This window comes from Cyrtonyx montezumae, unplaced genomic scaffold, assembly GCF_038088225.1.
Source record: "Cyrtonyx montezumae isolate F1298 unplaced genomic scaffold, pur_monq_1.0 scaffold_20, whole genome shotgun sequence".
Classification (NCBI taxonomy): Eukaryota; Metazoa; Chordata; class Aves; order Galliformes; family Odontophoridae; genus Cyrtonyx; species Cyrtonyx montezumae.
The window spans coordinates 747,760-770,620 of NW_027071937.1; the positions used below are offsets into that span (position 1 = coordinate 747,760).

The 22,861-nt window shown below is 46.5% G+C and overlaps 1 protein-coding gene across 2 annotated transcripts in view; it reads left to right on the forward strand.

Annotated features, from left to right (window-relative positions):
- Nucleotides 1–22,861, forward strand: part of MAPKAP1 (MAPK associated protein 1) — a 73,420-nt gene that overhangs the window by 35,974 nt on the left and 14,585 nt on the right. Inside the window, exons 6-8 of one of the 2 annotated variants that reach the window (XM_065737327.1) lie at nucleotides 1,762–1,871; nucleotides 16,305–16,412; nucleotides 22,700–22,840. In XM_065737327.1, coding sequence (XP_065593399.1) covers nucleotides 1,762–1,871; nucleotides 16,305–16,412; nucleotides 22,700–22,840 — 359 coding nt within the window. The remainder of the gene's footprint in view (nucleotides 1–1,761; nucleotides 1,872–16,304; nucleotides 16,413–22,699; nucleotides 22,841–22,861) is intronic. The other variant, XM_065737328.1, reaches the window with a different exon arrangement.

A 22,861-nucleotide genomic window follows, 5' to 3' on the forward strand; every position in this document is an offset into this window, starting at 1 on the left:
TGGGCACCGGGCAGTTCGTGGGCTGAGGAAAGATTTGCTTATCAACAAAGAGAGGTTGAGAAGGTCTCTGCTTTTGATATGGCATAAGTCAGAGCTGCTGAACCTTGGGGCTGTAGTGCTGAACTCACAGCTGTGGAAATCGATGGTACTCTCATGCAGAATGCTGTGCTCGTTGCTGTGTTAAGAAACACAGCTGAAGTAGTGGGGAGGAAAGGAGGTGTGAGGAGCCCGGGTATATTTGGTTTGAAGATGTGTAAGAGTTACAGATGGTCCAGAGAACACTCATTTGGGGCTTTTAGGCAGTTCCATTTTTCTGGGAACAAAGGGAACTGGGAGTGAAATTTCAGTGAGATGGTGGCTGGGGAGGGGCCGGGCCACAGCCACGGAGCTCCCAGTGAACCCAGCACCAGCCTGGGCTCTGTACTGCACTGACAGCAAAGGCACAGCCTGAGGAGTCAGGATTTTGCTCTGGGTTGAGGCCTCCCATGCAGAGGATGGCCCACAGCCGCTCTGTTGTGCTGGGAGTGGGGCAGCGTGCTCACAGCTCTGGTGCTGTAAGGGCAGAGAAGCAGTGCGTGCACATGGACATGGTCACCAGGAGCGGGCTGGGGCTGGGGGATGGGGCTGGGGGCTGCCCTGGGGGCTGCCCACCCTGGCTGTGTCTCGGCATGAACTGGGGCCTGCGTCTGGAGCCATTGGAGCTGAAACTCGTGTTCCCTGCGATTGTGTCTGAAAGTGACATTTAATGTGCTCTTGTTTTTAATGATGCGATTGTGTTGCTTGGATTGCTTTTGACTGCCAGTTGCTTTTAAAATACTCCAGCTGTGATGCACACAGAGAGCTCCGTTCCCTGATTAGAATTCTCAGTTGCCAGATAAAATGTTCCTCCTCCTGTCTAAATAGCTTTGCAAAACAATTTTTTCTGTGCAGCGCAGATCTTTCCCTGTGGGTGCCTAGCAGCCCTCAAATTTCTGTGCTAACTGTCTGCAGTGACATCTACTGACATGAGCAGAGATTGACTGCAAGGTCTAAGGGGCAAAATCCGCTGATATATTAATCCAGTAGCTCTTCTATTATATTGTCATCTTCTCTGCTTCCCCAGTGATGCCACTTTCAATATCTGCCAGTTGGTATCTTCCATAGCCACCCGCGTGCTGCTTTGCACCTCTCTGGGTCTGGAGCTGTGTGGGCCTTGGCCAGGACGAGTGCCTGCTGGCAGAGACCTTTCCCTGAGGTTCTGTGCCACGCCGGTCACAAAAACCTGTCAAAAAGTTCCGTGTAAAATAATGCTGTACATTAATATTGCTGAAAAGCTGCTGTTCCTTCTCTGAGTGTTGTTCTTCCACTTCTCCTTAATGATTTGCTACATCTGCCATTGGGATGCATATGAAAATGACATTGCAAACTGTTTCTCCGGTACGCACTGCGAAACGCCAAGGAGATGATGCTTCATAACGAGTGCTGGAGGAGCTCTGTGTGTACGTTTGCTCATTTTTCTTTTTTAATGATGAACACAAATTGATCAAAAATAAAGATAAATTAGGAAAATCCTTGCACGCCTTGAATCTTAATCCGTTTTCTCCTTTTCTGTCTCTGCCTTTCAAAGGATGTTTTCCGGGTTTCTCCTTTTAACTTCACCTTTAGAGCACAACTTTGTTCATTGCTGTGCCTGAAAAGTGCTTTGCTTGAAAGAAGCAGAAATTGCAGCGAGCTGCCTGATGATGATTCTCTTGTAACAACGCGTGTACCTCTGTCTTGCAGAAATGCTGCTCATGGATTCTCACTTATTCAGGTGGACAGTATGAAGGTCACCATGAAGGATATCTTGCAAAAGGCCTTAAAGAGGAGGAAAGGATCGCAGAGAGGCTCAGGTGGGTTATTTATTGTGTTTTCGGAGGACGGGGTGCTTTTTCCTGAGGATATTTTGCATCACTTCTTTGATGTTGTGAAAGATGCACCTTTTTTTCAGTGGGTACTGTGATTTTCGGCACCACCCAGAAGCAGTTCTGCACACAGGTCTGTGTTGTAGATGCTGCCAGAAGGCAGGCAGTGGAGGAACTGCGTCATGTTTGCTGCAAAGCTGTGTATCCATTACTGCAAGTATTTCCTTACAGTAACAAAGCTGTTTGCATTCAAGTGCAGCCAGTGGTAGCTTGAGGTGACGGGAGGCATTACAGTAAGGCCAGTTAGAGGTAGAACTGTTGTACTCTTAATTTATTTAAGAAAATGTTCCCTAATGTGAATTCAGACAGTTTAAATAAATAGTTGTTACTTTTAGAGAAAAAGAAAAATTAACTTTCTGCAGTATCATCAAAATAGTACTGAGATAGTTGGGACATAGCAACATCTAAAAGGGGAAAATTTACACTACTGGCATTTATGTTTTACGGCAGTGCTTTTCCTGGGTATAAATATGCGTTCACATATATATTAGTACATATATTTCAGAAGTGTAAGGCTGAGAGATCTTTCCAGCAGCAAGAAATAATTACTGTGAGAAATTGCACTGAGCTTTGTCACGCAACAAAGGAGCTTTAATATAAACCTATCTATATACTAGGTAAAGATAGGATCTTGTCTTTGTAAATGAATGAAACCTCCTTATATACCCTTAGTTTTAACCACATGAAAAGAAAATAAAGCCCATTCTGTTTGGAAGTAGTAGTTCTGTGCAGTTTTTAAACGAGTATATAATCTGTCACGGATTTAATTAGCTATCTTCAGATGAAAGCTGAAGTTTTAATAAAAGTTAGAAGAGATAACACAGTGAAGGACACGGATGAGCTGTCTCAAGGCCATATTCCAAGGGAACGATAAGAGCTGTAAAAAATGGCAGAGGAGAGCAATTGAATGAAGCAATGAAAATCTGATTCTCGTAAAAAAAAAGAGAGAGAGAGAGAGAGAGGAGAGCGCGGTGCCGCGGAGCCCGCGCGGCTGCGGTGCGTTGGCTGCCGGCCAGCAGCCATTGCTCACCCTCGGCTGCGGCGGCTCCGTCCAGATGTGCCAACTGCACGTCCCGGCCTCTGCCAGCTGACTGCGCCGTGTGATAACCGGCTCTCTGGATGCCCATCACTGGCCGCAGAGATAGAATTAAATGATGATGATCTTCCCACAAGTTGGGAGAGGAAACAATGCATATAAATCTTGATTTCATCTCAGCGTGAGAAGTCTTTATCCATCATCACTCATAATGAACAAGTCGTTAGCTGCGATGAATGGTGTTCGTTTTTTCTCAAACACCTCTTTTGTTCACTTTTTGGGTGACTTTTATTTATTTCTTGGGGTCGGATTTCTCTTCCCCATAGGGAGACGCTGGGAGGATTCACTTAGCTCTCTATTTGAACTCCTTTCCCCTTCTCGTAGCAGATGTGATTCTTTGTCCACTTGAAGTTTCTGTTTGCTGCTACTCTGATATTTTGTTCGGTCGTTTGGAAAAGGAATGTAGCTGTCATTTATTCCTTCAGCTAATGTATAAACCTCTGCTCTCGTGGCACTTCTGCTCTGAAACCCTTTGTTGTAAAGGGCCATACTGGCGTGAATTTCTTTTCTTCCTTTTTTTTTTTTTTGGGGGGGGGGTGGGGGAAGGAGGGGAATTATCTAAGAAATAATTTAAATCTTGGTTTTATAAATGAACTGTCCACGTGGCTTTTCACCTCTCTGGAACATGACCATCATCCTTGCTGGGGATGTAAACCACAACGGAATCCCAGCGTCCCTGATCCCCTCCACGTGCGTTCTCCTGTGGCCGTGCGATGCCCTTTGTTGGTGCAGCATTGCTCGTGGGCTGCAGCTCATCCCTGTGTGTGGGCACAGCCAGAGCTGCAGCTGTGTGCTGTGCACTGCGGGCAGCAAGGAGCAGGGCTGCCCTGGGAGAGGCTGTGCTCCCATCCCCGTGTCACTGAGCTTTGTCAGGCAGACGCTGTTTGTTTTGTGTGTTTGAAGCGTTGGTGCCGCACTGCTGACACTGTCATGTAACACTGCCACGTGGTGATGGCACCTCCCGGACTGCACATTTATGTATTAAATGGGTCACTCATAACTTCAACTTTTTTATTAAAAAATTCCCTTGTCCGAAACTTCCCCTATTCCCAGGTACTGCTGTTCATCATCCTGCAGATTTTAATGCATTGTTTTGGTCTCGCCTGTCATTTCTTAGAACAGCAGAAGTTGCAGCTGTCTGCTCAGAGGGCTCCACTTATTGCACTGCCCTCTGGAAGCAGAGCGAGCCTCCTTCTGTCCCCTTCTGCTGCTGCTAGTGGAACGGGGTAAAGTGCTGCCTGCATTAAAGCACACTTACACCTCCGGATGCACACGCTGGCTGAAGCACAGAACAGGATTTTTGTCAGCATTCTTCATGTAGCAGCACATTTCAGGATGTACCTCTTACTTTCACTGGGGCATACACAGATGAATGGAATTTGAGATCAGACTATTAGCAGCACCAGGTCCCGTGCCGTGGTCGTTTCAGTCATTATTAAGCACAGGATTAGGATGTCAGAGTTCTGAATAAAAGATGGCATAATTTAGGAAAAGTATTTATCCTCATTCAGTGACACTTTCTTCTGAGTTGATAGTTCTGATTCTTAGAGCTACTAACCAGACTTTTCTGAGATCTTTTCTGCAGATCAGTCTTTCCAGGACAAATGAATTTATTGTGCTTACAGCTTCATGTTAGTTTCAAGTACTTGTGTAAGGAATTGCTTTTTTTTTTTTACTACTGACGTATGTGACATTTTTCAAACAGGTCCAATGTTTATAGGAAAGTGCCAACATTGGCTGTTCTGGGAGGAGAGCATTGGTGTTAGACTAGCTTTCCCTGGCTGTTTTATTCAGCTAGGAATCTGCAGCTTCCAGGAAGGCCTTTCAACAAGCAATTGAGTTGCGTGCTCCTGAGAAAACCCAAGCCCTCGGTCACTTCTGTGAGCCCACGACCTTATGAGCTCCTCAGCTTCAGCTCTTTGTTTAAAAACACCACTGCTGTCCTTGCAGCTGCCAACCTCTGCTACCTCGTGGAGCGTGATGCTGTTAATGACAAAGTGTCCTGACGGATGGCAGCGTGAGCTCGGGCTGCTCAGGGCTTTGTGTCGGTATGTGCGCTGGCGTTCATGTAACTGTGTGGTGGACTACAGCTGTAAAAATAGTATTAGTGCATTTATTTCAAAATTCTGTTTGTTGAAAAACTTAAGCTGTGTAGGACTTCTGATTGCAATCTGCCTGCAAACCAAAGATGATTTGCTACAGGAATATAGTGGCCAATAGATGAGGACAGAAATGGGCTGTGACTCTTCATTCATAGAAGGTACAGGGGAAGAAATGGAAGAAGTGTTCCCATTGTGCCCAGCTCTATTTCGATATTATGTTAGCCAAAGTTAATGCAAAGAATTCAAAGTATTTTATATTCTTTGCAGTTACCCTTTCCTGGTGTCACAGTGCTTTGAACACAATGCTTTGCTGTGATCTCTGGTAATTGTTAACTAGCAAATTTTGTGCAAATCCGCAGGAAAGGCAGGTGGAAAATCACCTGTTTATGTCATAGCTGAGAGAATCAGACCCCTGAAGTCCTTCTGTAAAGCACGTGGTTGTATGGGAACAGTGTTTCGGGGGCCTTGTGACCCATCCCACAGGAGATACCAGCAGGGGGTTAATGGGAATGCTGTATCCTTGTCACATGCCCAAATAACAAACGGGAAGAAGTTTATGTGAATGACGGCGAGGAAGGGAAAAGCCTGTAACAAACAGTTAGTGCCACATACTGGAGAAGATAAATCTGCAGAGGAAATTGTTGAGGCAGATGTTTAATTAGTTGGAGTCAGGCTGGATAAATCAGGGCAGGAACTGTGTGCAGGTATGCTGGTTTGCCTGCCTTCTCTATGGGCTGCTTTCATTGTCTTTAAAGCTAACGGTTCTTCTTGCTTAGGAAAGAAGCAGCAAAAACAGCCATATAAGCTCTCTCTTATTGTAATGGATTCCCTTGTGTACACTCATAAAATAGAAAATGTAATTGATGTTTTCCTACGGTAATGAAAAATAACTAAGTAGAATTCTTTATCATCAGTTTGTTTAACCTATTGCGTGCTCAGCAGCATGTACTGCAAATGCGTATTTCACACGAGAGCTGGAAATAAAACTCTCCTGGTTGTGGAATGAGCTCCCAGAGGAGGTCGGTGTAACCCAGCGATGGAGCCAGTGCTCAAGGGAGCTGTGTGAAAATAGTTGACATGGCAGAGTAAGAGCAGCAGGGCTGAGAGCTGCCCTGACTGCAGCAGGGAGGGAAAAGCTGGAAGCGCCGCACGGCTCTGCAGGGCCTCGCGCCGACCTCACTGACACAGGTGGAGCTGAGGTGCTGTGAACAGGGCTCTGTAGAGCACCCTGATATGCTCAGATGGTTTCAGGGTGGCTTTGTGTCAGCTTGCCATGTCTAGGGATCTTTGAAAATATTATAGAGCACTTCAGCAGCTGAAAATGTAAGCGTAAAGTTGCTCTGAAATGCAGCAGGTCTATGGAAAGAGAACTGCGTGCTCCACATCATGAGTGTAAGAACTCCTCATCCTTCCTAAATTCATCAGTGGTAATGTCAGATATGGCGCCGTCTAGAGTTTGGAGAGAAAAGGACCATTCAGCTAGGAATTCAGTTCAGGGCGGAGGTGCTCTTTAAACCCTGCTCCTTTGGAGGGCTCTCAGACTGACCAAGGAAGGCACGGCTGTTCCCAGGTGAGCTGCAGAGATCCCCGTGCTCAGCTGTGTCTGATGCACCCCTTGTTGTGCAGTGGGCAGGCAGGAGTTAGCACGCTTGTATCTGCACTGAAACCCACGGTCAGCAGATTATATAAAGTACATTTGCACAGCTTACAATTGTAAGGATGTAAGGAAGACAATGGCTTCATTCCCAGTGCTCTGTGTATCTCGATGCCATGGTGATTCTCAAATTAAGTATGTGCAGGAACTACGTACGCTTGGAAGCTATCTTCCCTGCCTTTCAGCTGTCTCGTTCCTTTTGTTCCCCAACAAATATACTCCCCAGGATGCCAGTTGCCTTATTTTCCATGGCTTGACTGAATGGACTATAAATACTAATGTAAAATAGGAATGCAAAGAGAATATGTGCAGAGGCTTTGGCTTTAAACAGATTAAGCGCCGATGTCCGTTTATAACAACAGAGTGTTTTCAGAAGGAAATGAGAGTCAAAACTAAACAGTGTAAAATGCTGGAACATGAGAATGATCCTGCCCGTTCCTGGTCCGTGTCAACCTCTCGTCATTGGAAATTGGGAGTGGAGAAGCCTTGTCTGATTAATCTTGTCTGATTTTAAGTAGAAGTTCTTTGCAGGATGAACATGCTACTGATCGTTATTTAATAGCTGCTTCAAACTGTAAACATCCCCGAACCAGAAATGCTCAGTCCTTTTAAGAACAAAATGTGACACAAGTTTAATTGTTATAAACAGTATCTCCTGCCAACATTTCACAGACGTGACCTGTATTTTCCACAGGTTAGAGTGAGTTATTAGCTCAGTATTCCGTTCAGTTTGGAGAAAGACTGCTGCTTTTCTATAAATGAAAACAGCTGCTTTACAATAACATTCAGGTTCCTAACAGCTGTCAACTATTGCTTTTTACATTCTTTAAAATATGTGAAGTGACCGAAAATAGTCTAAAATAATCTTACTAGTCTGGATAAGTGTATTATCTCACTGCCAAAGGAAGCTGAGTAATAAAGGGGAAAATAGAAGGAGCAGGAATAGGACGTGGGGCTGAAGGCCACGGTGCTGTGTCAGCACTGCGGTGGGGTGGGCCCGGCCGCCTCTGGGGGCTGTGATGCTGAGCAGTGGGGGCACTGCTGCAGAGCTGTGCTGTGAGGCATTTAACTCGTGTTTGCTCTGAGCTGTTCAGCCATCCTGCAGGACCTGGTGAACAGAAGCTCAGGGTAAGGAATGCTGAGCAAATGAGAGGCTTCTGTTTCCTCCCAGCAGCAGTGAGGGAAGAGGTCCGAGTTTTGTTGGAAACCACTATCCAACAAATAGTTTCAGCACCACCTTTAATGTCACATCTCCCATTTCAAACGTTTCTGGAACTGTTTATAAACACGTTTTATTCAAAACTGGTGTAGGAGATAAAAAACCATGTACTGCTGAGTGCTGAGTGCCCTGCCAGGCTCCAGGGTAAGCACAGGGCGCAGTCAGACCAAGGCTGTCCTTGAAACTCGTCCCACGATGTTCTTATTTCTGGGGTATTCAGCGGCCGTGCCGGTAGCAGCTCTGCGTTTCCTTCATGCCCTGCTGGCACTGCTGGGGGCAGAGCTGGAGCCGAGCAGGGGAGCAGTGTGTGGGGAACGGGGTGGAGGTGTGGGGAGAGGTGCTGTGTGTGGCAGCCCAGCAGCAGCCCTGCTCCCAGCTCACGGAAAGGGGAGAACTGGTGGCATGGGGAACGTGGGATGGAAAGGACGCCTGGAAAGATGGAGAGAGAGCAGGAAGGAGAGTTGGGAAGATAAAAGAAACCTCCTAAATCCACAGCCCCGCAATTAAAGCGTTTTTAGGAGATGAACCGTGATTAGAATAATCTGTCACTTAAGTTGGATGTTGTCATTGAGGATGGTAACTGAGGAGCTTAAAATTAAAAGTAAATATGTTAGAGTAGGCGACGCATATGTTTGCTCTGACTCTCAGAGATGGAAGCATCAGCATCTGTGACAGTGAAAAGCCAATTAATTTGTATTTTCTTGTGCTTGCACATGTGCTCTTCTGCTTAATGGTAGTTTTGAGTTTCCTTGGCTTTCAGTGCTTTGTTTTGGATAATTATAGCATCCCTGCAGAGTTTGCTGCCCTCACTTATGAATGGTTTTACCTGGAAATACTTCAGAAATGCTGTTTTTCTTTGCACTACGCTGTTTACATTAGCAAGATACAAATCTAAAATCACCAATATTCATGGGTCTTCAGCCAGACTTTCTGCTGCTGGCTGCCCCCGCTCCCCAGCAAAAAAAAATGTACTGAAAAAAATGAAGAAAACACTTAGGTTTGAGCAGACAGCCTCCACACATCATCATGGCTTTCTCCTGGGTGTGTGTGCCCCATTGCCAGGCACAGCTGCATGGCTCCCTCCAGCACAATGTCCCCTAGATGGGTCTGTGCAGGGTGAGCACCTGTGCTGGGAGGGTGGGATGGAGACTGCTGGAAACGATTTCCGTCTGCCTGCAGAGGTGATCTGCTTCGCAGCAGCAGTGATTGATTTCCGTGGGCCCTCTCTCAGAGCGCTGACGCTGCACAGGACGGACGTGGCGGGGACGGGATGCTGGTGGACGTGGAACAGCTCACGGGGAATAAAGTTTGTGAACAGTTTGTCAGAGTAGAAATAGCTCGTTATTCCTGTTCATTTGGGCTGATGGGATTCTGGACATGGGCCCAAATTGTGGAGGAAAATGTTTCACGTCTGGCCTCTGAAATGAAAGTGAAATATAGAGTTGAATCTCTTCCAGAGCTGTTGGTATTGAAATCACACATTTATTGGTAGTTCTGGACTGGCGATAAAGCTGTAATTTATGTGACACTTTAAGTTCTGCGCTTCAGCGTCGGAATGGTCGAGGTTCTTGTTTATTTTATCCACGGATGAAAGGAGGAGGTGCTGTCACACCGGGTACGTCCTGGGACCATCTCGTTTCCCCTTTGCTTCCTGGGCTGCAGCGCACACTGCCCTCAGCACCGCTCATCTCCGGAGTCAGTGATGAAACACTGCGTGTGTGGTTGTGCTGTGGACATAGGTTCCCTTTGTTAGACATCGAAGACAACGATTTCTTTTTCCTCCCAACTTTATTTAGAGCTACGTTGCTGATGCAAAAAGCATGAAGGTCTGTAGTAAGAGCTAAGTGTTCCTGTTCACATTCCACAGAGCGGTTTGCTGCGCAGCTGCATGCTCTCTGCCCTTCTGTTCTACACAAGAGCAACGCGTGAATGAAGCGTGTTTGTTCCTTTTTAAGGGGCTTTTGACTAAATTCTTTAATTTCACTGCCTGTCAAGGTGGTGTTAAGTAAAATGGGTTTGAACTGCTGTAGTTTTTGTGTACTGGACTAGATGTCAGAAACCTTTGCCATCACTGGAAATTCTGTCACTCTGGATTTACTATCTGTTTCCCACAGCTGAATTCTTAAGCGGTGTGATTTAACACCTTGGCTCTCCATCAGCCAGTCCTGGCATTTATTTGAATGCATTACACCACTGGTTTCCATAAACTATTTTACAATTGTTTCATATAAATGACTGTTTATTTCTACAAAAACCATCTGTATTTCTGCGGAGAGCAGCAGATAACCGTGTAAAATTTGGTAATGTCACAACAGTGCAAGTTAAGAAAAAGCAGATTGGACTTGAAGAAAACGTCTCGTGCTGGAGCACACATTCGATGTTTGTTTTCACTATTCAGATATCTTTATTAACCAGTATTTGCATTTGTAATGGTAAAATCTTCACTCCACTTTAGAGGTGTTGAGGGATGTTGGGGATTTTTAACAGATAAACAGACTTAAGATGTCCTCACAGCAGTAGGGCTTGAGGTGTAAACATTCTGGCTTTACAGCCATTTCCTCTCAAACAGTTTACATACTTTCTGTTCTGCTGCCATTGCACACAATGCAGTCCTTGCCCCTCCTGTCACACTGTAAGGAAAAACCACAGTGCAGGAGACCCGAGACCCCTCTCTGTTCTCAGCTTTCTGCTTTCTGCAAAGTATCGATCCCTCTCCTTCAACCCTCTTCTGTTTATAATCTTGCTGTCTTACAACCCAGGGTCAGTGCCCAGTGCTGATGGGAAGCCAGGCCCTGCCTGCAGCACGGCGTGCCGGCTCCCGGGGCCGGGTGGGTTCCTCCCCACTGCACACACTCGTGGCCGGGGACGGCTGGGCTGCACACACTGCGCCTGCTGCTTTTTGACAGACTACATCAAAGGACAGGAGTACATAAACCTCCTCTTCTTTATGGCCTTGCGATAGCCATAGCATATTTCCAGCAATAATAAAGAAGTGGTAACGACACATAAATATAAACATAGTTTAAACTGAAAAGAAGTCACGTTTCCAAAACCTAGCAAAGCAGTAAAGCACTAAATCATGCATCCTTGTGAAGGAAGAAATTTAAAGCTGGGAAGTACTGCAGACATCAACATTAAATGTTCATCAGCTGTTTCCTTTCCTGTCTTATCCCTGTACTTCAGCAGACCCAAAGCACAGCTCACGTTCACTTTTGTTTCCTTCCTGTCTGCCTGGCTGCTGCTGCAGTGATCATTAGGCAGTGGCCGCCAAACTGCCTTCAAATTTCTAATACCTCGTTTGCAAGTTTGAGATCAGAGCGGTGAGCACGAGATGTGGAGCTGCCGTGCCGCACAGACTGCTGCACGCTCAGGCTGAGCCCTCCTGAGCAGCACAGCGTGGGCAGCTCTGCCTGGACAGATCTCCATGAGCAGCCAGCATCACGGCGGCGTGGGAGAGCTGCGCTGCCCCGTGGCCGTGATGTCCTCCTGCCCCAATCAGGGGCAGCACAACTGCCGTCCTTCGGAGGAGCGTGGGGAGAGGCCCACGTTCCTTGGCTTCCTTTTAGCTTCCCAAAATTTTAATTTAAAATCAAAAGGTGACGTGTGGACAAATGAAGTGCACCGAGGAAGAGATCAGCGCAGCTTTTTGCGCCTCACAAATGTGTGAGCAGCCCCTGATGACAGAGACCCTCCAAATGCGGGTGATGCGTTTTATACAGCACGCTTAGATTTCCAAAAAGATTTGACAAAGGCTCATAAAGCAATTAAGCTGTCATGGGATGAGAAGGAGGATTCTCACATGGATTAATAATTGATTAAAAGACAGGAAACAAAGAATAGGAATAATGGCTCTCCGTTATTAGTAACTAGGTTACTGGTGGAGTTCCACTGGAACTGGTAGAACCTGCATTGTTCAGTTAATGTGCAGCGTGGAAAAGGATGTGAATGCTGATGTGACAAAATGTGCTGTTGATACAAAAGAAGCAAGAATAGTGCAAATAAAAGCTGTCTGTGATGCACTGCAGAGGTATCTCACAATGCTGAGTGACAGGACAATAAAACCAGAGAGGGAATTCAGTGTCAATGAGTGCAAAATAATATACATGGTGAAAAGCAACCGTAACTATACGTATACAATGATGGGCTCTAATTACCTTCCATCAGTCAAGAAAAGTATCTCGGAGTCGTCATGGATAGTTCTCTGAACACTTCAGCTCAGGGCTTAGGAGCAGTCAGAAAGACAAATAGAACATTAGAAATTAGGAAAGGAGCAGAGAACAAAACTGAAAGCGTTACTGTGCCAGTGTATAAATCACAGAGTGCCCACATCTTGTTTGCTGTATTTTGTCTTCAGAAGGGCTGCATCTTAAAAAGGGTAACAATAACAGCAACGAAAATGGAGGAATGTATGAATGCAAAAATGGATCTGCCATGTAGCAATTCTGAGCAGAGATCTTCTGTAGCTGGAAAGCAAGAACTGGGAACAAGGGGAGCCCGTGGGGTGCGTGGGTAGGGACGGAGCACTGGGCAAACCGGGAGGGTTTTATAACACAAGAAGTGCGTGGCACCAGAAGCAGTGGGCAGACAGTAATGTTGTGAGACAAAAGAGAATTCTTTTTCTCACACAGTGCAATAAATTATGGGAGTCAGTGTTAGGGAAATCAGAAATTCAAAAGTGTTTTGAACAAATGCCCGGACAATAAAGGGAGCGGAAGCGGCGGACAAAGGCACGCAGCTGGAGCCGGGCTTTGTGGGAATTGAGGAGCTGGTGGGAGCTAGGTGAGGACAAGGGCTGGGCAGGGTGCACGGTGTTTTGTTGCAGATGAACATAGAAATGTCGGTTCTGTTTTAAACCATTCAGGTGGGTTTCTTGTTGTTTTTGTTCGTTTCTTTTATACTGACACGTTTAGAAAAGGTTATGTTTAGCAGCTCCACAAACGTTAAATATCAAGGTAAGTCTTTCTGTAATCCTCGTTTTATCTGATTAACTTGCTTGCAGATTGAGATGGCTTTTGTTTGGGGTTTTCCTTAAAGCCCCCTTCTCTTTCTAAGTGTTAGTATTTGTTTATTGTGCAGATTCAACCCCTGACCGTGGTATTCTTCATTGCTATTGAAAGTTAATGGGGGAAAAATTGCATTCCAAACATTTGAACCTGTAGTAGCCATGGCTGAACTTAGTTGATCTCTGGTGATCGGTTCAATTTAGTTACGATTTTTAGCCATTAGGCTGGGGCTGAATGATGGTGATTTGGTTGAGGCCAAATGTCTGCAGAAAATTGGCTGTTTGATAAGAGCCCTGTTATCAGAGGGGGATACTTTCTCATTTACATTTAGATGAGTATTGATTATTTATTTACTCAGAGAAGTGAGATTCGTTCCCAATCTTATCTCTCTAGTCTCTGCTTGTCAGCAGAAAGAGAGATAGAGCTCCTGACATCAGCCCAAGATAACAGCACTTTGTAGTGAAGATAAAAGTTGGAATGGGCCTTTTTCTAGTCTTGACTGAAAGGATAAGTTTTAAAAATTAGAACTGATGGGTCATGCTTTCAAAACCCCATTCTGAAGGCTTTGCAGTTTAAATGGCAACAGAATTGGTTTGTTGTTACACGGATGGCCATTCGCCTTTTGTAAGAGAGATGCTTAATTTGATTATGCTGTGCAGTTCTTCCTGGGACACGTTGGTGTGGTGCCGTCGGAAAATAACACTACAGATGTGGTATTGCAATTTTTCTTGTCCGTTCTTAATTCCCAATAAGCCTTCCTGTGTTGTAAGGAGTATCCTGAAATAGTAAGGCACAGCAGGTGCCTGTGAGCAGTGGGGCGGGGGTCGAGTGGGGCTGGGGGGGGCAGTGGGGCCAGTGTGGGGACGCGGGCAGCACTGTGCCCCGTGCAGTGCTGCACCCAGCAGGGCAGGAGGAGCTGCCCCAGGGCCGGGTGTGCTGCTGCGCTGCCCCCGAGGGCTGAACCAAGGCTTTGCTTGGGGGATTTTCCTCTCCCCGTTTTGTGGCTTATTTCAGATAGATGTGTAGGTTCTCTCCTTCCTCTGCAGGGGCATGACTTTGCTATGCCAGGCCCTGCTTACTTTAGCCCAGCAGCAGTTTCTCTCTCCAGGTATTTGTGCTGAAGCTCGAGGACTGGAGCAGCAGCTCATACCCGTTCCCTCTGTTCTTGGGGTGGGGTCATGCTGCCTGCAGCACAGCCCGGCCTCGGCACCGCAGCCCAAAATGTGGTTGGAATTCCCACCTCCGCGCGCTGCTAGGAGAGCATTAAATCACGTCATGTTCCTGCTACAGTTACTTGGTTTGGACTCGTGAGGGACGTCCGGTAGTGGTGGCCCCGCAGAGCCAGCAGGATGGCTGCCATCTGCTGTGAAGCACAGGCACGTGAGTGTACACAGACACGGACTGAGTATTGTGGCGGAGTAGGCACTGCAAAAACCCATTTGTACTTTTTTTGTGAATGTCTTGGTGTTTCCTGTTTTAAAGGAGTTGCTCACATAGGAAGTTGCCTGAGTTTCTGAGCTCTGTTCAGGAGAAGAGCGCTGGGGAGACGAGATGGGAAGCTGTAATTGAACGTCTGCTGTAGTAAATTTAAAATTAATTGGCTAACAAATTTCATTTCTTAGGCATGCCATTGGAGGCTGAGATACTTAATTTTCTTGTATGTTTTAAATATTTCATCACATGCTATCATCATTCAAAGTCAGAAAAGTATTCAGAAATATTTAAAATACTCATGAAGAGGGAGTAGATTTATTTCATTACTTCAGTTCCAGTTACTTTGTTATATGAAGAGCCACGTCAAGGTGCTCTGTGTCATTGTTCATGCTCAGCAGCAGGTTGCTGCGGCCCAGCAGCCGCCTTTTCTCAGCATCAGGAGCAAAGCTGAAGGTTGGACACAGCTCGATCTGGTTAAAATAATGTTGTCATCGGAACTTTGCTTCAGAAGTCGGAAACTCTCCTTGAGGTGTTGACAGTTACAAGGATGGGGCAGGGAGGAGCCCTCAGGGTGCTGGGCTCCTTGCTGTGCTGCCTCGGGTGAGCAGGGCAGAGCTCCCAGCGGGGCTGGCAGGGAGTGTGCATTCCATGGGGCTGCAGCGGGGACAGAGCTGTGCCCCAGCACGATGGGGCTTCTCCCTGCCAGGTCTTGGAGTGGCATCAGCACCATCTCCTTCAGTGGTGTGGTTTGAGAGGAACAAAACTGACACCTGAATCCTGAAAAAGACCTATGACTAAAGGAAGTGCACCAAAAATAGCTCATTTTAAGCAACAGCATCATTATGCATTCATGTTTGATTCAGTTATATGAACTGGATTTTATCTTGAGCAGCTGTAACGTTAGCAGTGTACAGGTCTCTGCAAGAAGGCCCGGTTCCCCCACTCAAGACCCTTCCTGCTCGTTGCAGCCATCCAGCTGCTGGGATGCCAGCTCCTTCCCTCCAGGCAGCCTGGGTTGCTGGTTTTGTGGGGAAATCCTTCACACTCATCGGCAGTGCAGCCTTCTGAAAAACGCACTGTTGGCAAAGTTAGAAATAGCCAAGTCGGGTGGAGCTGATTTTCTTGACAAAATGCAATTCTTAAAGGAAGTTACAAAAGAAGGGCTATTTCCCAGATATTTCACAATGCTCTTTGCAGACACCTCCGAGCTGCATAATGGCCTTTCCCTGGCTTTTTCTCATCGTGTCTGTTTGGCTGAGCCCCCACAAGAGAAGCGGCCTTTGGTGCTGAGCTGGAGGAGTCATGCACTGAGGTGTGCAGTGCAGCAGCGGTGCTGACTGCCCGGGGTGTGGAGCTGCACCGTCCTTGGACAGGCAGCAGCCAGGAGGTGGCTGGGATGGGTGTTCTGTACCAGAGCCACAGGGAGGGCAGAGCAGCTGGGAGCACACACTGTGCTTTTCACATCAGGAAAAATGCCCAATACTGCGTAGGTGCACACTGAGATCTGGATAGGAATTTCTTAAAACGGGCAGTGCCCTTCTGCTGCAGCATGGGCAGGGTATTTAATACAGGCTCAGTTGGCATAGGAATAGTGCAGAAGTGTTGGTCAGAATGCGGTCAGCAGCAAAGTGGGGAGCACTGCTGGACAGCCCCAGAGATCTGGAGTACTTTGTCTTCTTGCATACCAGCCTCCCCCTTTTCACAACAGGGCCCTTCCCTTTGGAAAAGAACCTTAAAACTTAAGCGTCTACCTGCCTTACTTTTAGGGTGTGAGTAATCTCATTGTAGTTGAACGTGATAAGCCATCACTTTGTTAGAAAACAGATGATTTTACAAGTTACTTTATGTTTCAGGTCCTCAGTATCGGCTGGAGAAGCAGAGTGAACCTAATGTCCCAGTAGATTTAGACTGTACCTTGGAGAGCCAGAGCACTTTGGAATTCTGCCTTGTCCGAGAGAACAGTACGTTTGCCCTTTTCACTTTTGCTCTTGTAAATTGCTTAATCTCACATAAGTTATGTGTTTTGGAATACAAGCTGTACTGTCTGGGCAAGTAAGTTCTGATGGACCCTTTCCTGAGGCACTGCTCTGTTGTGCCAAAAGAATATTCCAAAGGGAAATGATGGATTTCATACCTTCTAGTAAACAGTCTGCATCCTGTTTATCACCTCATGATTAATGTTTTTCTGTTAAACTCTGCTTTGTGAAGTTATGACCAACCCTGAGAAACACTGGAAACATGAAGCTTCTTCTGCTGCAGACACTGCGGAGTGAATGAAGCAGTTGGTCTGCAGTGTGCTTTGCCATGCCTACACTGCTGCTGGAGTCAGTGGCTTTTCATTAGAATTTAAGGAAATTAACCATGAAGCTGTAAGAGAGCAGTATGATGATTTTAGAAATGCTGGACACGTAGTCATCTCCCCAGCTATGCTAGGAAGTTTCTACTCTGTTACTGTTGTAATGATCCTGATAGCATTTCCTGATCAACTTCTTTACAAGACATTAAGTGAAACTTATAAAATAGACATTTAGCATAGGTTTGTGTTTGTCCTCCGTAGATGTTGTTCCATCCTTCAGTCTTCCCCACTGTAGTGCTCTCAGTTTTGTTTTATTTCATCCTATTTTAGCTGTCAAAACTGTGATTGTACCAGTGAGGAAACTTTCAGCATTTATGTTCTCAGTCAGGACTGTGCTCAGAATATTTGCTGTGAAAATCACAGGAAGCCATTTTCAAGAAGCAGGAGATTTTTTTCTTGCTTTTTGAAGATCAGACCCTTTCATTGATGCTTTCCTGCTATAGCATTCCATATTTTGTCCTAGAAAGTCAGCAGGCCATCACTGAAGTAACTCCTAACTCCAGTGGCCAGGGAAGACTGCTTCTGTGTAAGGAATAGCAAAGCTGTGGCACGGCTGCAGTGAGCCCTGTAGTGGTACATGGGTGCTGAGCTGAGGTTAAGCATTGTCTGCCAAAATAATCTGAGCACTCCTGCTTGCTTTCTTCATGAAATGGTTCTAAGAAACTGCAGGAGAGAGTGATGAAAGAGGCAGAGGTGGCATGCTGTGGGTGAGGAGAACTGCTTGGAGCCTCACTGGTGCAGTCACCCTCCCAAACGCTGAATTCCCCAACATCAGCATCCAAACTGTTGTTTTTAATCAATTTCTGGTCTTTGGAAAGATTCACTATTCACAGGTTTTGCATATTTTGATATTTTGAGCCCTCCTGCAGCAAACATTGCCCTTCTCAGTGGGGCAGCACACACATGGGTGCAAGCTCCTGTGCAGAAAACAGCCGAGGAAACGTGTGGGGTAGATCCCTGAGGCTGTGGAGTCAAAAGTGCTGCTAACTCGTGAGCTCTTCAGGCCCATGGTAGGAGGATCAGCACAGCCCTGCCAGGACAGGCACTGCCTGGAGCTGGGCTCACCTAGGCTGAGCTGCAGCACACGGCTGTCCCATCCACAGGTGCTGCCTTTGGTCCTGCTCATGGGTTCTGTGCCTGGCTGAAAGGGAAGGCTGAGTGGCCACGATGTAGTTCAGAAGCATGTCACTGTTCGAGTTTGTTCGAGGCTGGCAGTAATCTAGGCAAAGTCATAACTGCTTAACACACTCTGTATCTTCTCTGCTGTGCTGTGTCTGAGCACTCTCTGAATTGACACCACATTCCCATAAGGAATGCAGGAGGAGTTTCTCCCCCAAAATGTAGGTGAATTTAAAGTGATTTTCCCTTGTTCCTGCACAGGGGTATATGTGAAACAGCCATGCAGTGAACTCTCTACACAAACAGATGTTCAAGGACAATGCAGTATATAAAATCAGTCACAATTCATGCATTGTGGTCTGGTTCCCCAAACACGATGAGAAATTGGATGCTGTGGTGTTTAAGGAGCAATCTTTTGGCACAGCGTTAGAATAGAAATTGTGGCAATTTTGCACTATTAATAAAATAACTTGAAAATTGTAACTAACATCAAACTGTTTGTTCATGTTGTGCATTCTGTTTTTATTTAAAGTATTTTTAGCTTCAATATGCCACTCAGGAAAAGCTCTGTTATACTAACTGTAATTTTTTCTATCTACTCTTCATCGTCTTATATCCATTCGTAAGTAAGAATGCATGTATATACATAAAGTGCCAAATATCTGCTGATAAAATATCTGCCAGTTTCCTTTGGGCAAATAGAAAGTTTATATTTCAGGGTATTAAATGAAACAGAGAACTTTCCATTATTAAAAATACACACAGAGAAATCCCATATCTCTCCAGCTTTTACTAATGACATTCAGACTAATAAAGTGTTTCCAATATTTAGAACTATTTAACTTGCACTAAGATTTATCTTGAAGCTAAAAGCTGGCACTTTGTAATGTGAAATGCTTTTACGTGTAGTGGCAAAGTATTCATGGCTGATTTAGTTTTATTCTTTCCATCTCACTTCTGGAAAGTTCCTCTTTCTCATTTTATCATTAGATAGTAATTAGTATTCAAGAGAAATTGGTCTTAATATATTAAAATTGGTTTAGTGCCTTTAGACCTGTACCAACGGCAGTGTCTTATTGGAAAATGTAACTGGGGACTCTGTGTATGTAATTAATTGTATTACAATTAAGAACTTTCATTAAGCAATAGACAAGTACATTAAAGTAATAAGGGGACATTTCTGCAGTGCAGTCAACTTTTATATTTTGTTGTTTCATCGAGGAAATACAGGGTCACTTGCTCTTGAATGGGATTTTCTTCAATATTTTAAGAAGCTATATTACAAGCAGCATCTCTGTGTTCTGATATTAGAAATACATCACTTTTAGACATCCCCTGGCACTACCAGGAGTCCAGGCTGGATCAGCTTCAGCTTTCTGACACATCCCTTCCAGGCTCACGCCTCTGGTGCCATAGTGGTGCTACATCACCGCTGCTGCAGCTCCCAGTGGGCCGGAGCCGGGCAGCCCTGCACTGCAGACCCCACTCACCATGTGCCCTGAGGGTGGGGTCCTTGGGTGGCTGCCCCACATGGCCCTGTCCTGGCAGCACCACGTGTTTCCTCTGGGCTGCTCTTTCTGCTCTGCTCATGGGTGAACTCGTGCCCCACTCCGCACCGCTGCACCATGCATTGGCCCTGTGCTCCTGCTGCCCCGCAGTGCTCCTCCTGCTGCCCTGCAGTGCTCCTCCTGCTGCCCTGCAGTGCTCCTCCTGCTGCCCTGCAGTGCTTGGCACTCCGTGCACACTGATGCCTGCTCCTCATGTGTCGAGATCCTCACTGGGCAGAGTGCTGTTGGACTGCAGAGCTCGCCGTTCTCTGCTTGCATTTTGCAGAGGTGTGTCTTTCTGGCCCACACCAGGGCTGCGTGCCCTGCGGCCTCTGGGCATCTCTGGGCCCCAGCATCCACTTTACTTGATTGTCTTCCCAAGCAGAAGCTTTTACATTCAAAAGCCACAGTGCGATCTCCATTACAAATACCCTGACAGGCCTGTAAGTGTTTGACAGGTTTATTCACAGCTGCTTGCATGTGGAAAATATTTTTAGGGTTCTTCCCGTGCTCGCTGAATTCCGGCAGTCTCGCAGACATCCTCGGAGCTGTGGGGAGGGAGCAGCGTGCCAAGCTCTGCAGTCAGGTTTTTCCCTGCAGGGCATTTCTCTCTGTTGTTACTGATATTACTGCTATTATCCAGTGCACCCTCAGGGGTCCGGGTGTCTTGCCATCTTTAGACAGATGATCTGTTTTGATGGTGGAGTTTCTGGCTGCTCTCCCAAGAGCAGCAACTGTAGAATTCTGTAAACCTGAATCCATTCACAGAGCTTCATAAAACAAAACCAGCAGAGGTTATGTGATGCGCAGAGGATCTGAAGTGCTTCCAGCACAAAATCCTGCTGTTCCCTCGCGTCAGCCGCAGCAGAGCGCGCTCCTGCAGCTTCACACACCGACACGCTCACGTTTGCAGTCACAGTGGCCTTTTTTCCCCTCGATATGACCTGGCAGGCTGCTCATTTTCTTTCTAATACTTTTAATTGGGTCGTGTGCCACGTGAGGGCAGCTGGGCAGCAGTAGCTGGGGCACAGCAGCAGCGGGACCGGGCAGAGCTGTCCTTCAGGAGGGGTGCAGGGCTGAGGTTCATCTGTCCTTTCTGTTTTGTCAGGGAGGTGTTAATGATGGCAGAGCAATAACCATGTCACCGTGCCGGGCCGGGAGCGGGCGGTTGCTCCCTGAGCCCTGCCGTGCTGTCACCCTGCTGCAAGATGCTTCTGAGTGCACCAAAAAGTTTGACATATCTCAGCGTATCTTTGAAGTACTGCAGCATGAGAGTTTGACATGATACATTATGATAATCCATAGTATAGAGACATTAACACAGGGGTCTTTGACAAAATACATTGTAATGTCTCTGAAGGAGCCATTACAATTTATCTTGTCATTGTGGAGCGTGGAGTGGTGGCGATGTTAAGATGGCTCTGCATAAATTCGTGCGTAGGCCATTTCCTTTGATTTTTGGAATTTTTTCAAGCTGAATAGCACAGCCCCACGTGCAGCTGAACCCTGTGCCCCACGCCAGCAGCTCTCCCAGCGCTGCGGTGGCGGGGACGGAGGCGGGTGGGACTGACATGATGAAATGCAAGTCTTCTGTGCACTCTCAGTGTGTAATAGGACTTGTGTGGCAGTAAATGCTCACCTGACTTTAATGCGGACGTGAACGGTATTTATCATAAGCAATGACATTTGCAACTGGATTAACAAACAGAGAAGGGAATGCTTCCGGCAAGCTGAGAAACAACTCCTCTCCTGGAGGTTTTGTTCCTTCTCTCTCCTGTGTCTGTCTCGCTTACAGCCACCGTGCTGACAGTTTCCCTTGTTGTAGCTCCAAAACTACCCTGTTACAAGGGAGCCCACTTCGGAGTCAATGCTAGGGACTTGAGCCCAGGGCCAGGGCTCCTCCCCACACCGCTCTCCTTCCAATGTGGGCACCTCTGTTGTCAGGGCCGGACCTGGGAGCTCTCCTCTTCCTGGGAGCTGCAGTGCCCGGGCTGGGGCTGAGGGGCAGTGCTGCAGTGGGGGGGGGCAGAGATGGGCAAGGGGTTCCCCCAAGTGCTCCACTGCTGTGCTGTGGCTTTAAAGCCTGTACTGAAACTCCGGCATCTCATCTTCCCATTATTAAAATTTCAGCAAAATATAAAGTTTTCATTAATCTCCTGCAGCAAATTTAGTACTCTGAACTGGCAGTTGGTTCAGCTTTTAGGACTGCATTAGCTGGGATATTGAACAAAACGTGTCATTCTTCAGTATCTACTTGAAGAAGCTAAATCAGTCTTCAAATATATTTATACCGCTCTATCTGACAGCATCGGAATGATCATTTAGAGCTGAGATGCTTTATTAGCAGCTGGCATAGAAATTACTTTGTGCAAAATTATGTATTGCATTATAGTAATGTTTAAATTGGTGTTAATCCAATGTCATAAAACAAAAAAATCCTTAAAATGCATTGTATTTTTTCAGTAATTGGTATTTTGGCTTAATGAGATGTTACCTTTTATAAAGCCATACCTGCAGCAGTAACAAGAATGCTAATTGGTGAGTAAGCCTCTGTACTGAGAGCTGAGTCAGGGGCTGGAGAGCCCATGCAGCAGCATTGGGACATCCCGTGTCCCACCAGGAGCTGATGGTGGGACACTGCTCTGCACTGAGATGAGAACTTGTGCTGCAGTGTCTGCAGTGAGCTGGTAGCCATGTCTGCAGATGGAGCGTGAGAATGTCGTCCTGCTGCTGTGGGGTGTACAGGAACTGCTGAATCACGGCCTGAACCACTGATTGGTGACCTGAGGTGAGCACCCAGTCAGCCACAGGGCACAGGTGGAGGTGATACACCTGTGTGATTGGAAGGGGTGGAGCCTGGCTCCGCCTCTCCCAAACCCCATTTAAGGGCTGACCACCACCAGGGAAGGATCTCTTCTCAGAGATCCCTCCCACATGGAGTCAATGGTAAGCCTCTACCATCATAAGGGTGAGCCACTCTCTTTTGCTAGTTATCTGTATACCATCTATATAGGCCTACTAAAATATACCATTGTCCGTGCTATTTTCATTGAGTACTTTTCTTGAGGGTTATTTGCCCTACGTGGGCCCTGAGCACTTTCTTCTTCCCTAAATAAATGGGCAATCTTCAGTTTAGATGTCAGTGCAGGTGCCCCTGTGCAGCCACGTGCTGCGAGTTCTCGTGCAGTGCTGTGACCTTGTTCATTGCTGTGGGCTTGTTTTGCAGGTTCGAGAGGAGAGGAGATCTCAGAGGAGGACCCTCAGATCGACATCGCCACGGTGCAGGACATGCTCAGCAGCCACCACTACAAGTCCTTCAAAGTCAGCATGATCCATCGGCTTCGGTTCACCACTGATGTTCAGTTAGGTAATTCAGTCCCTACTGAAG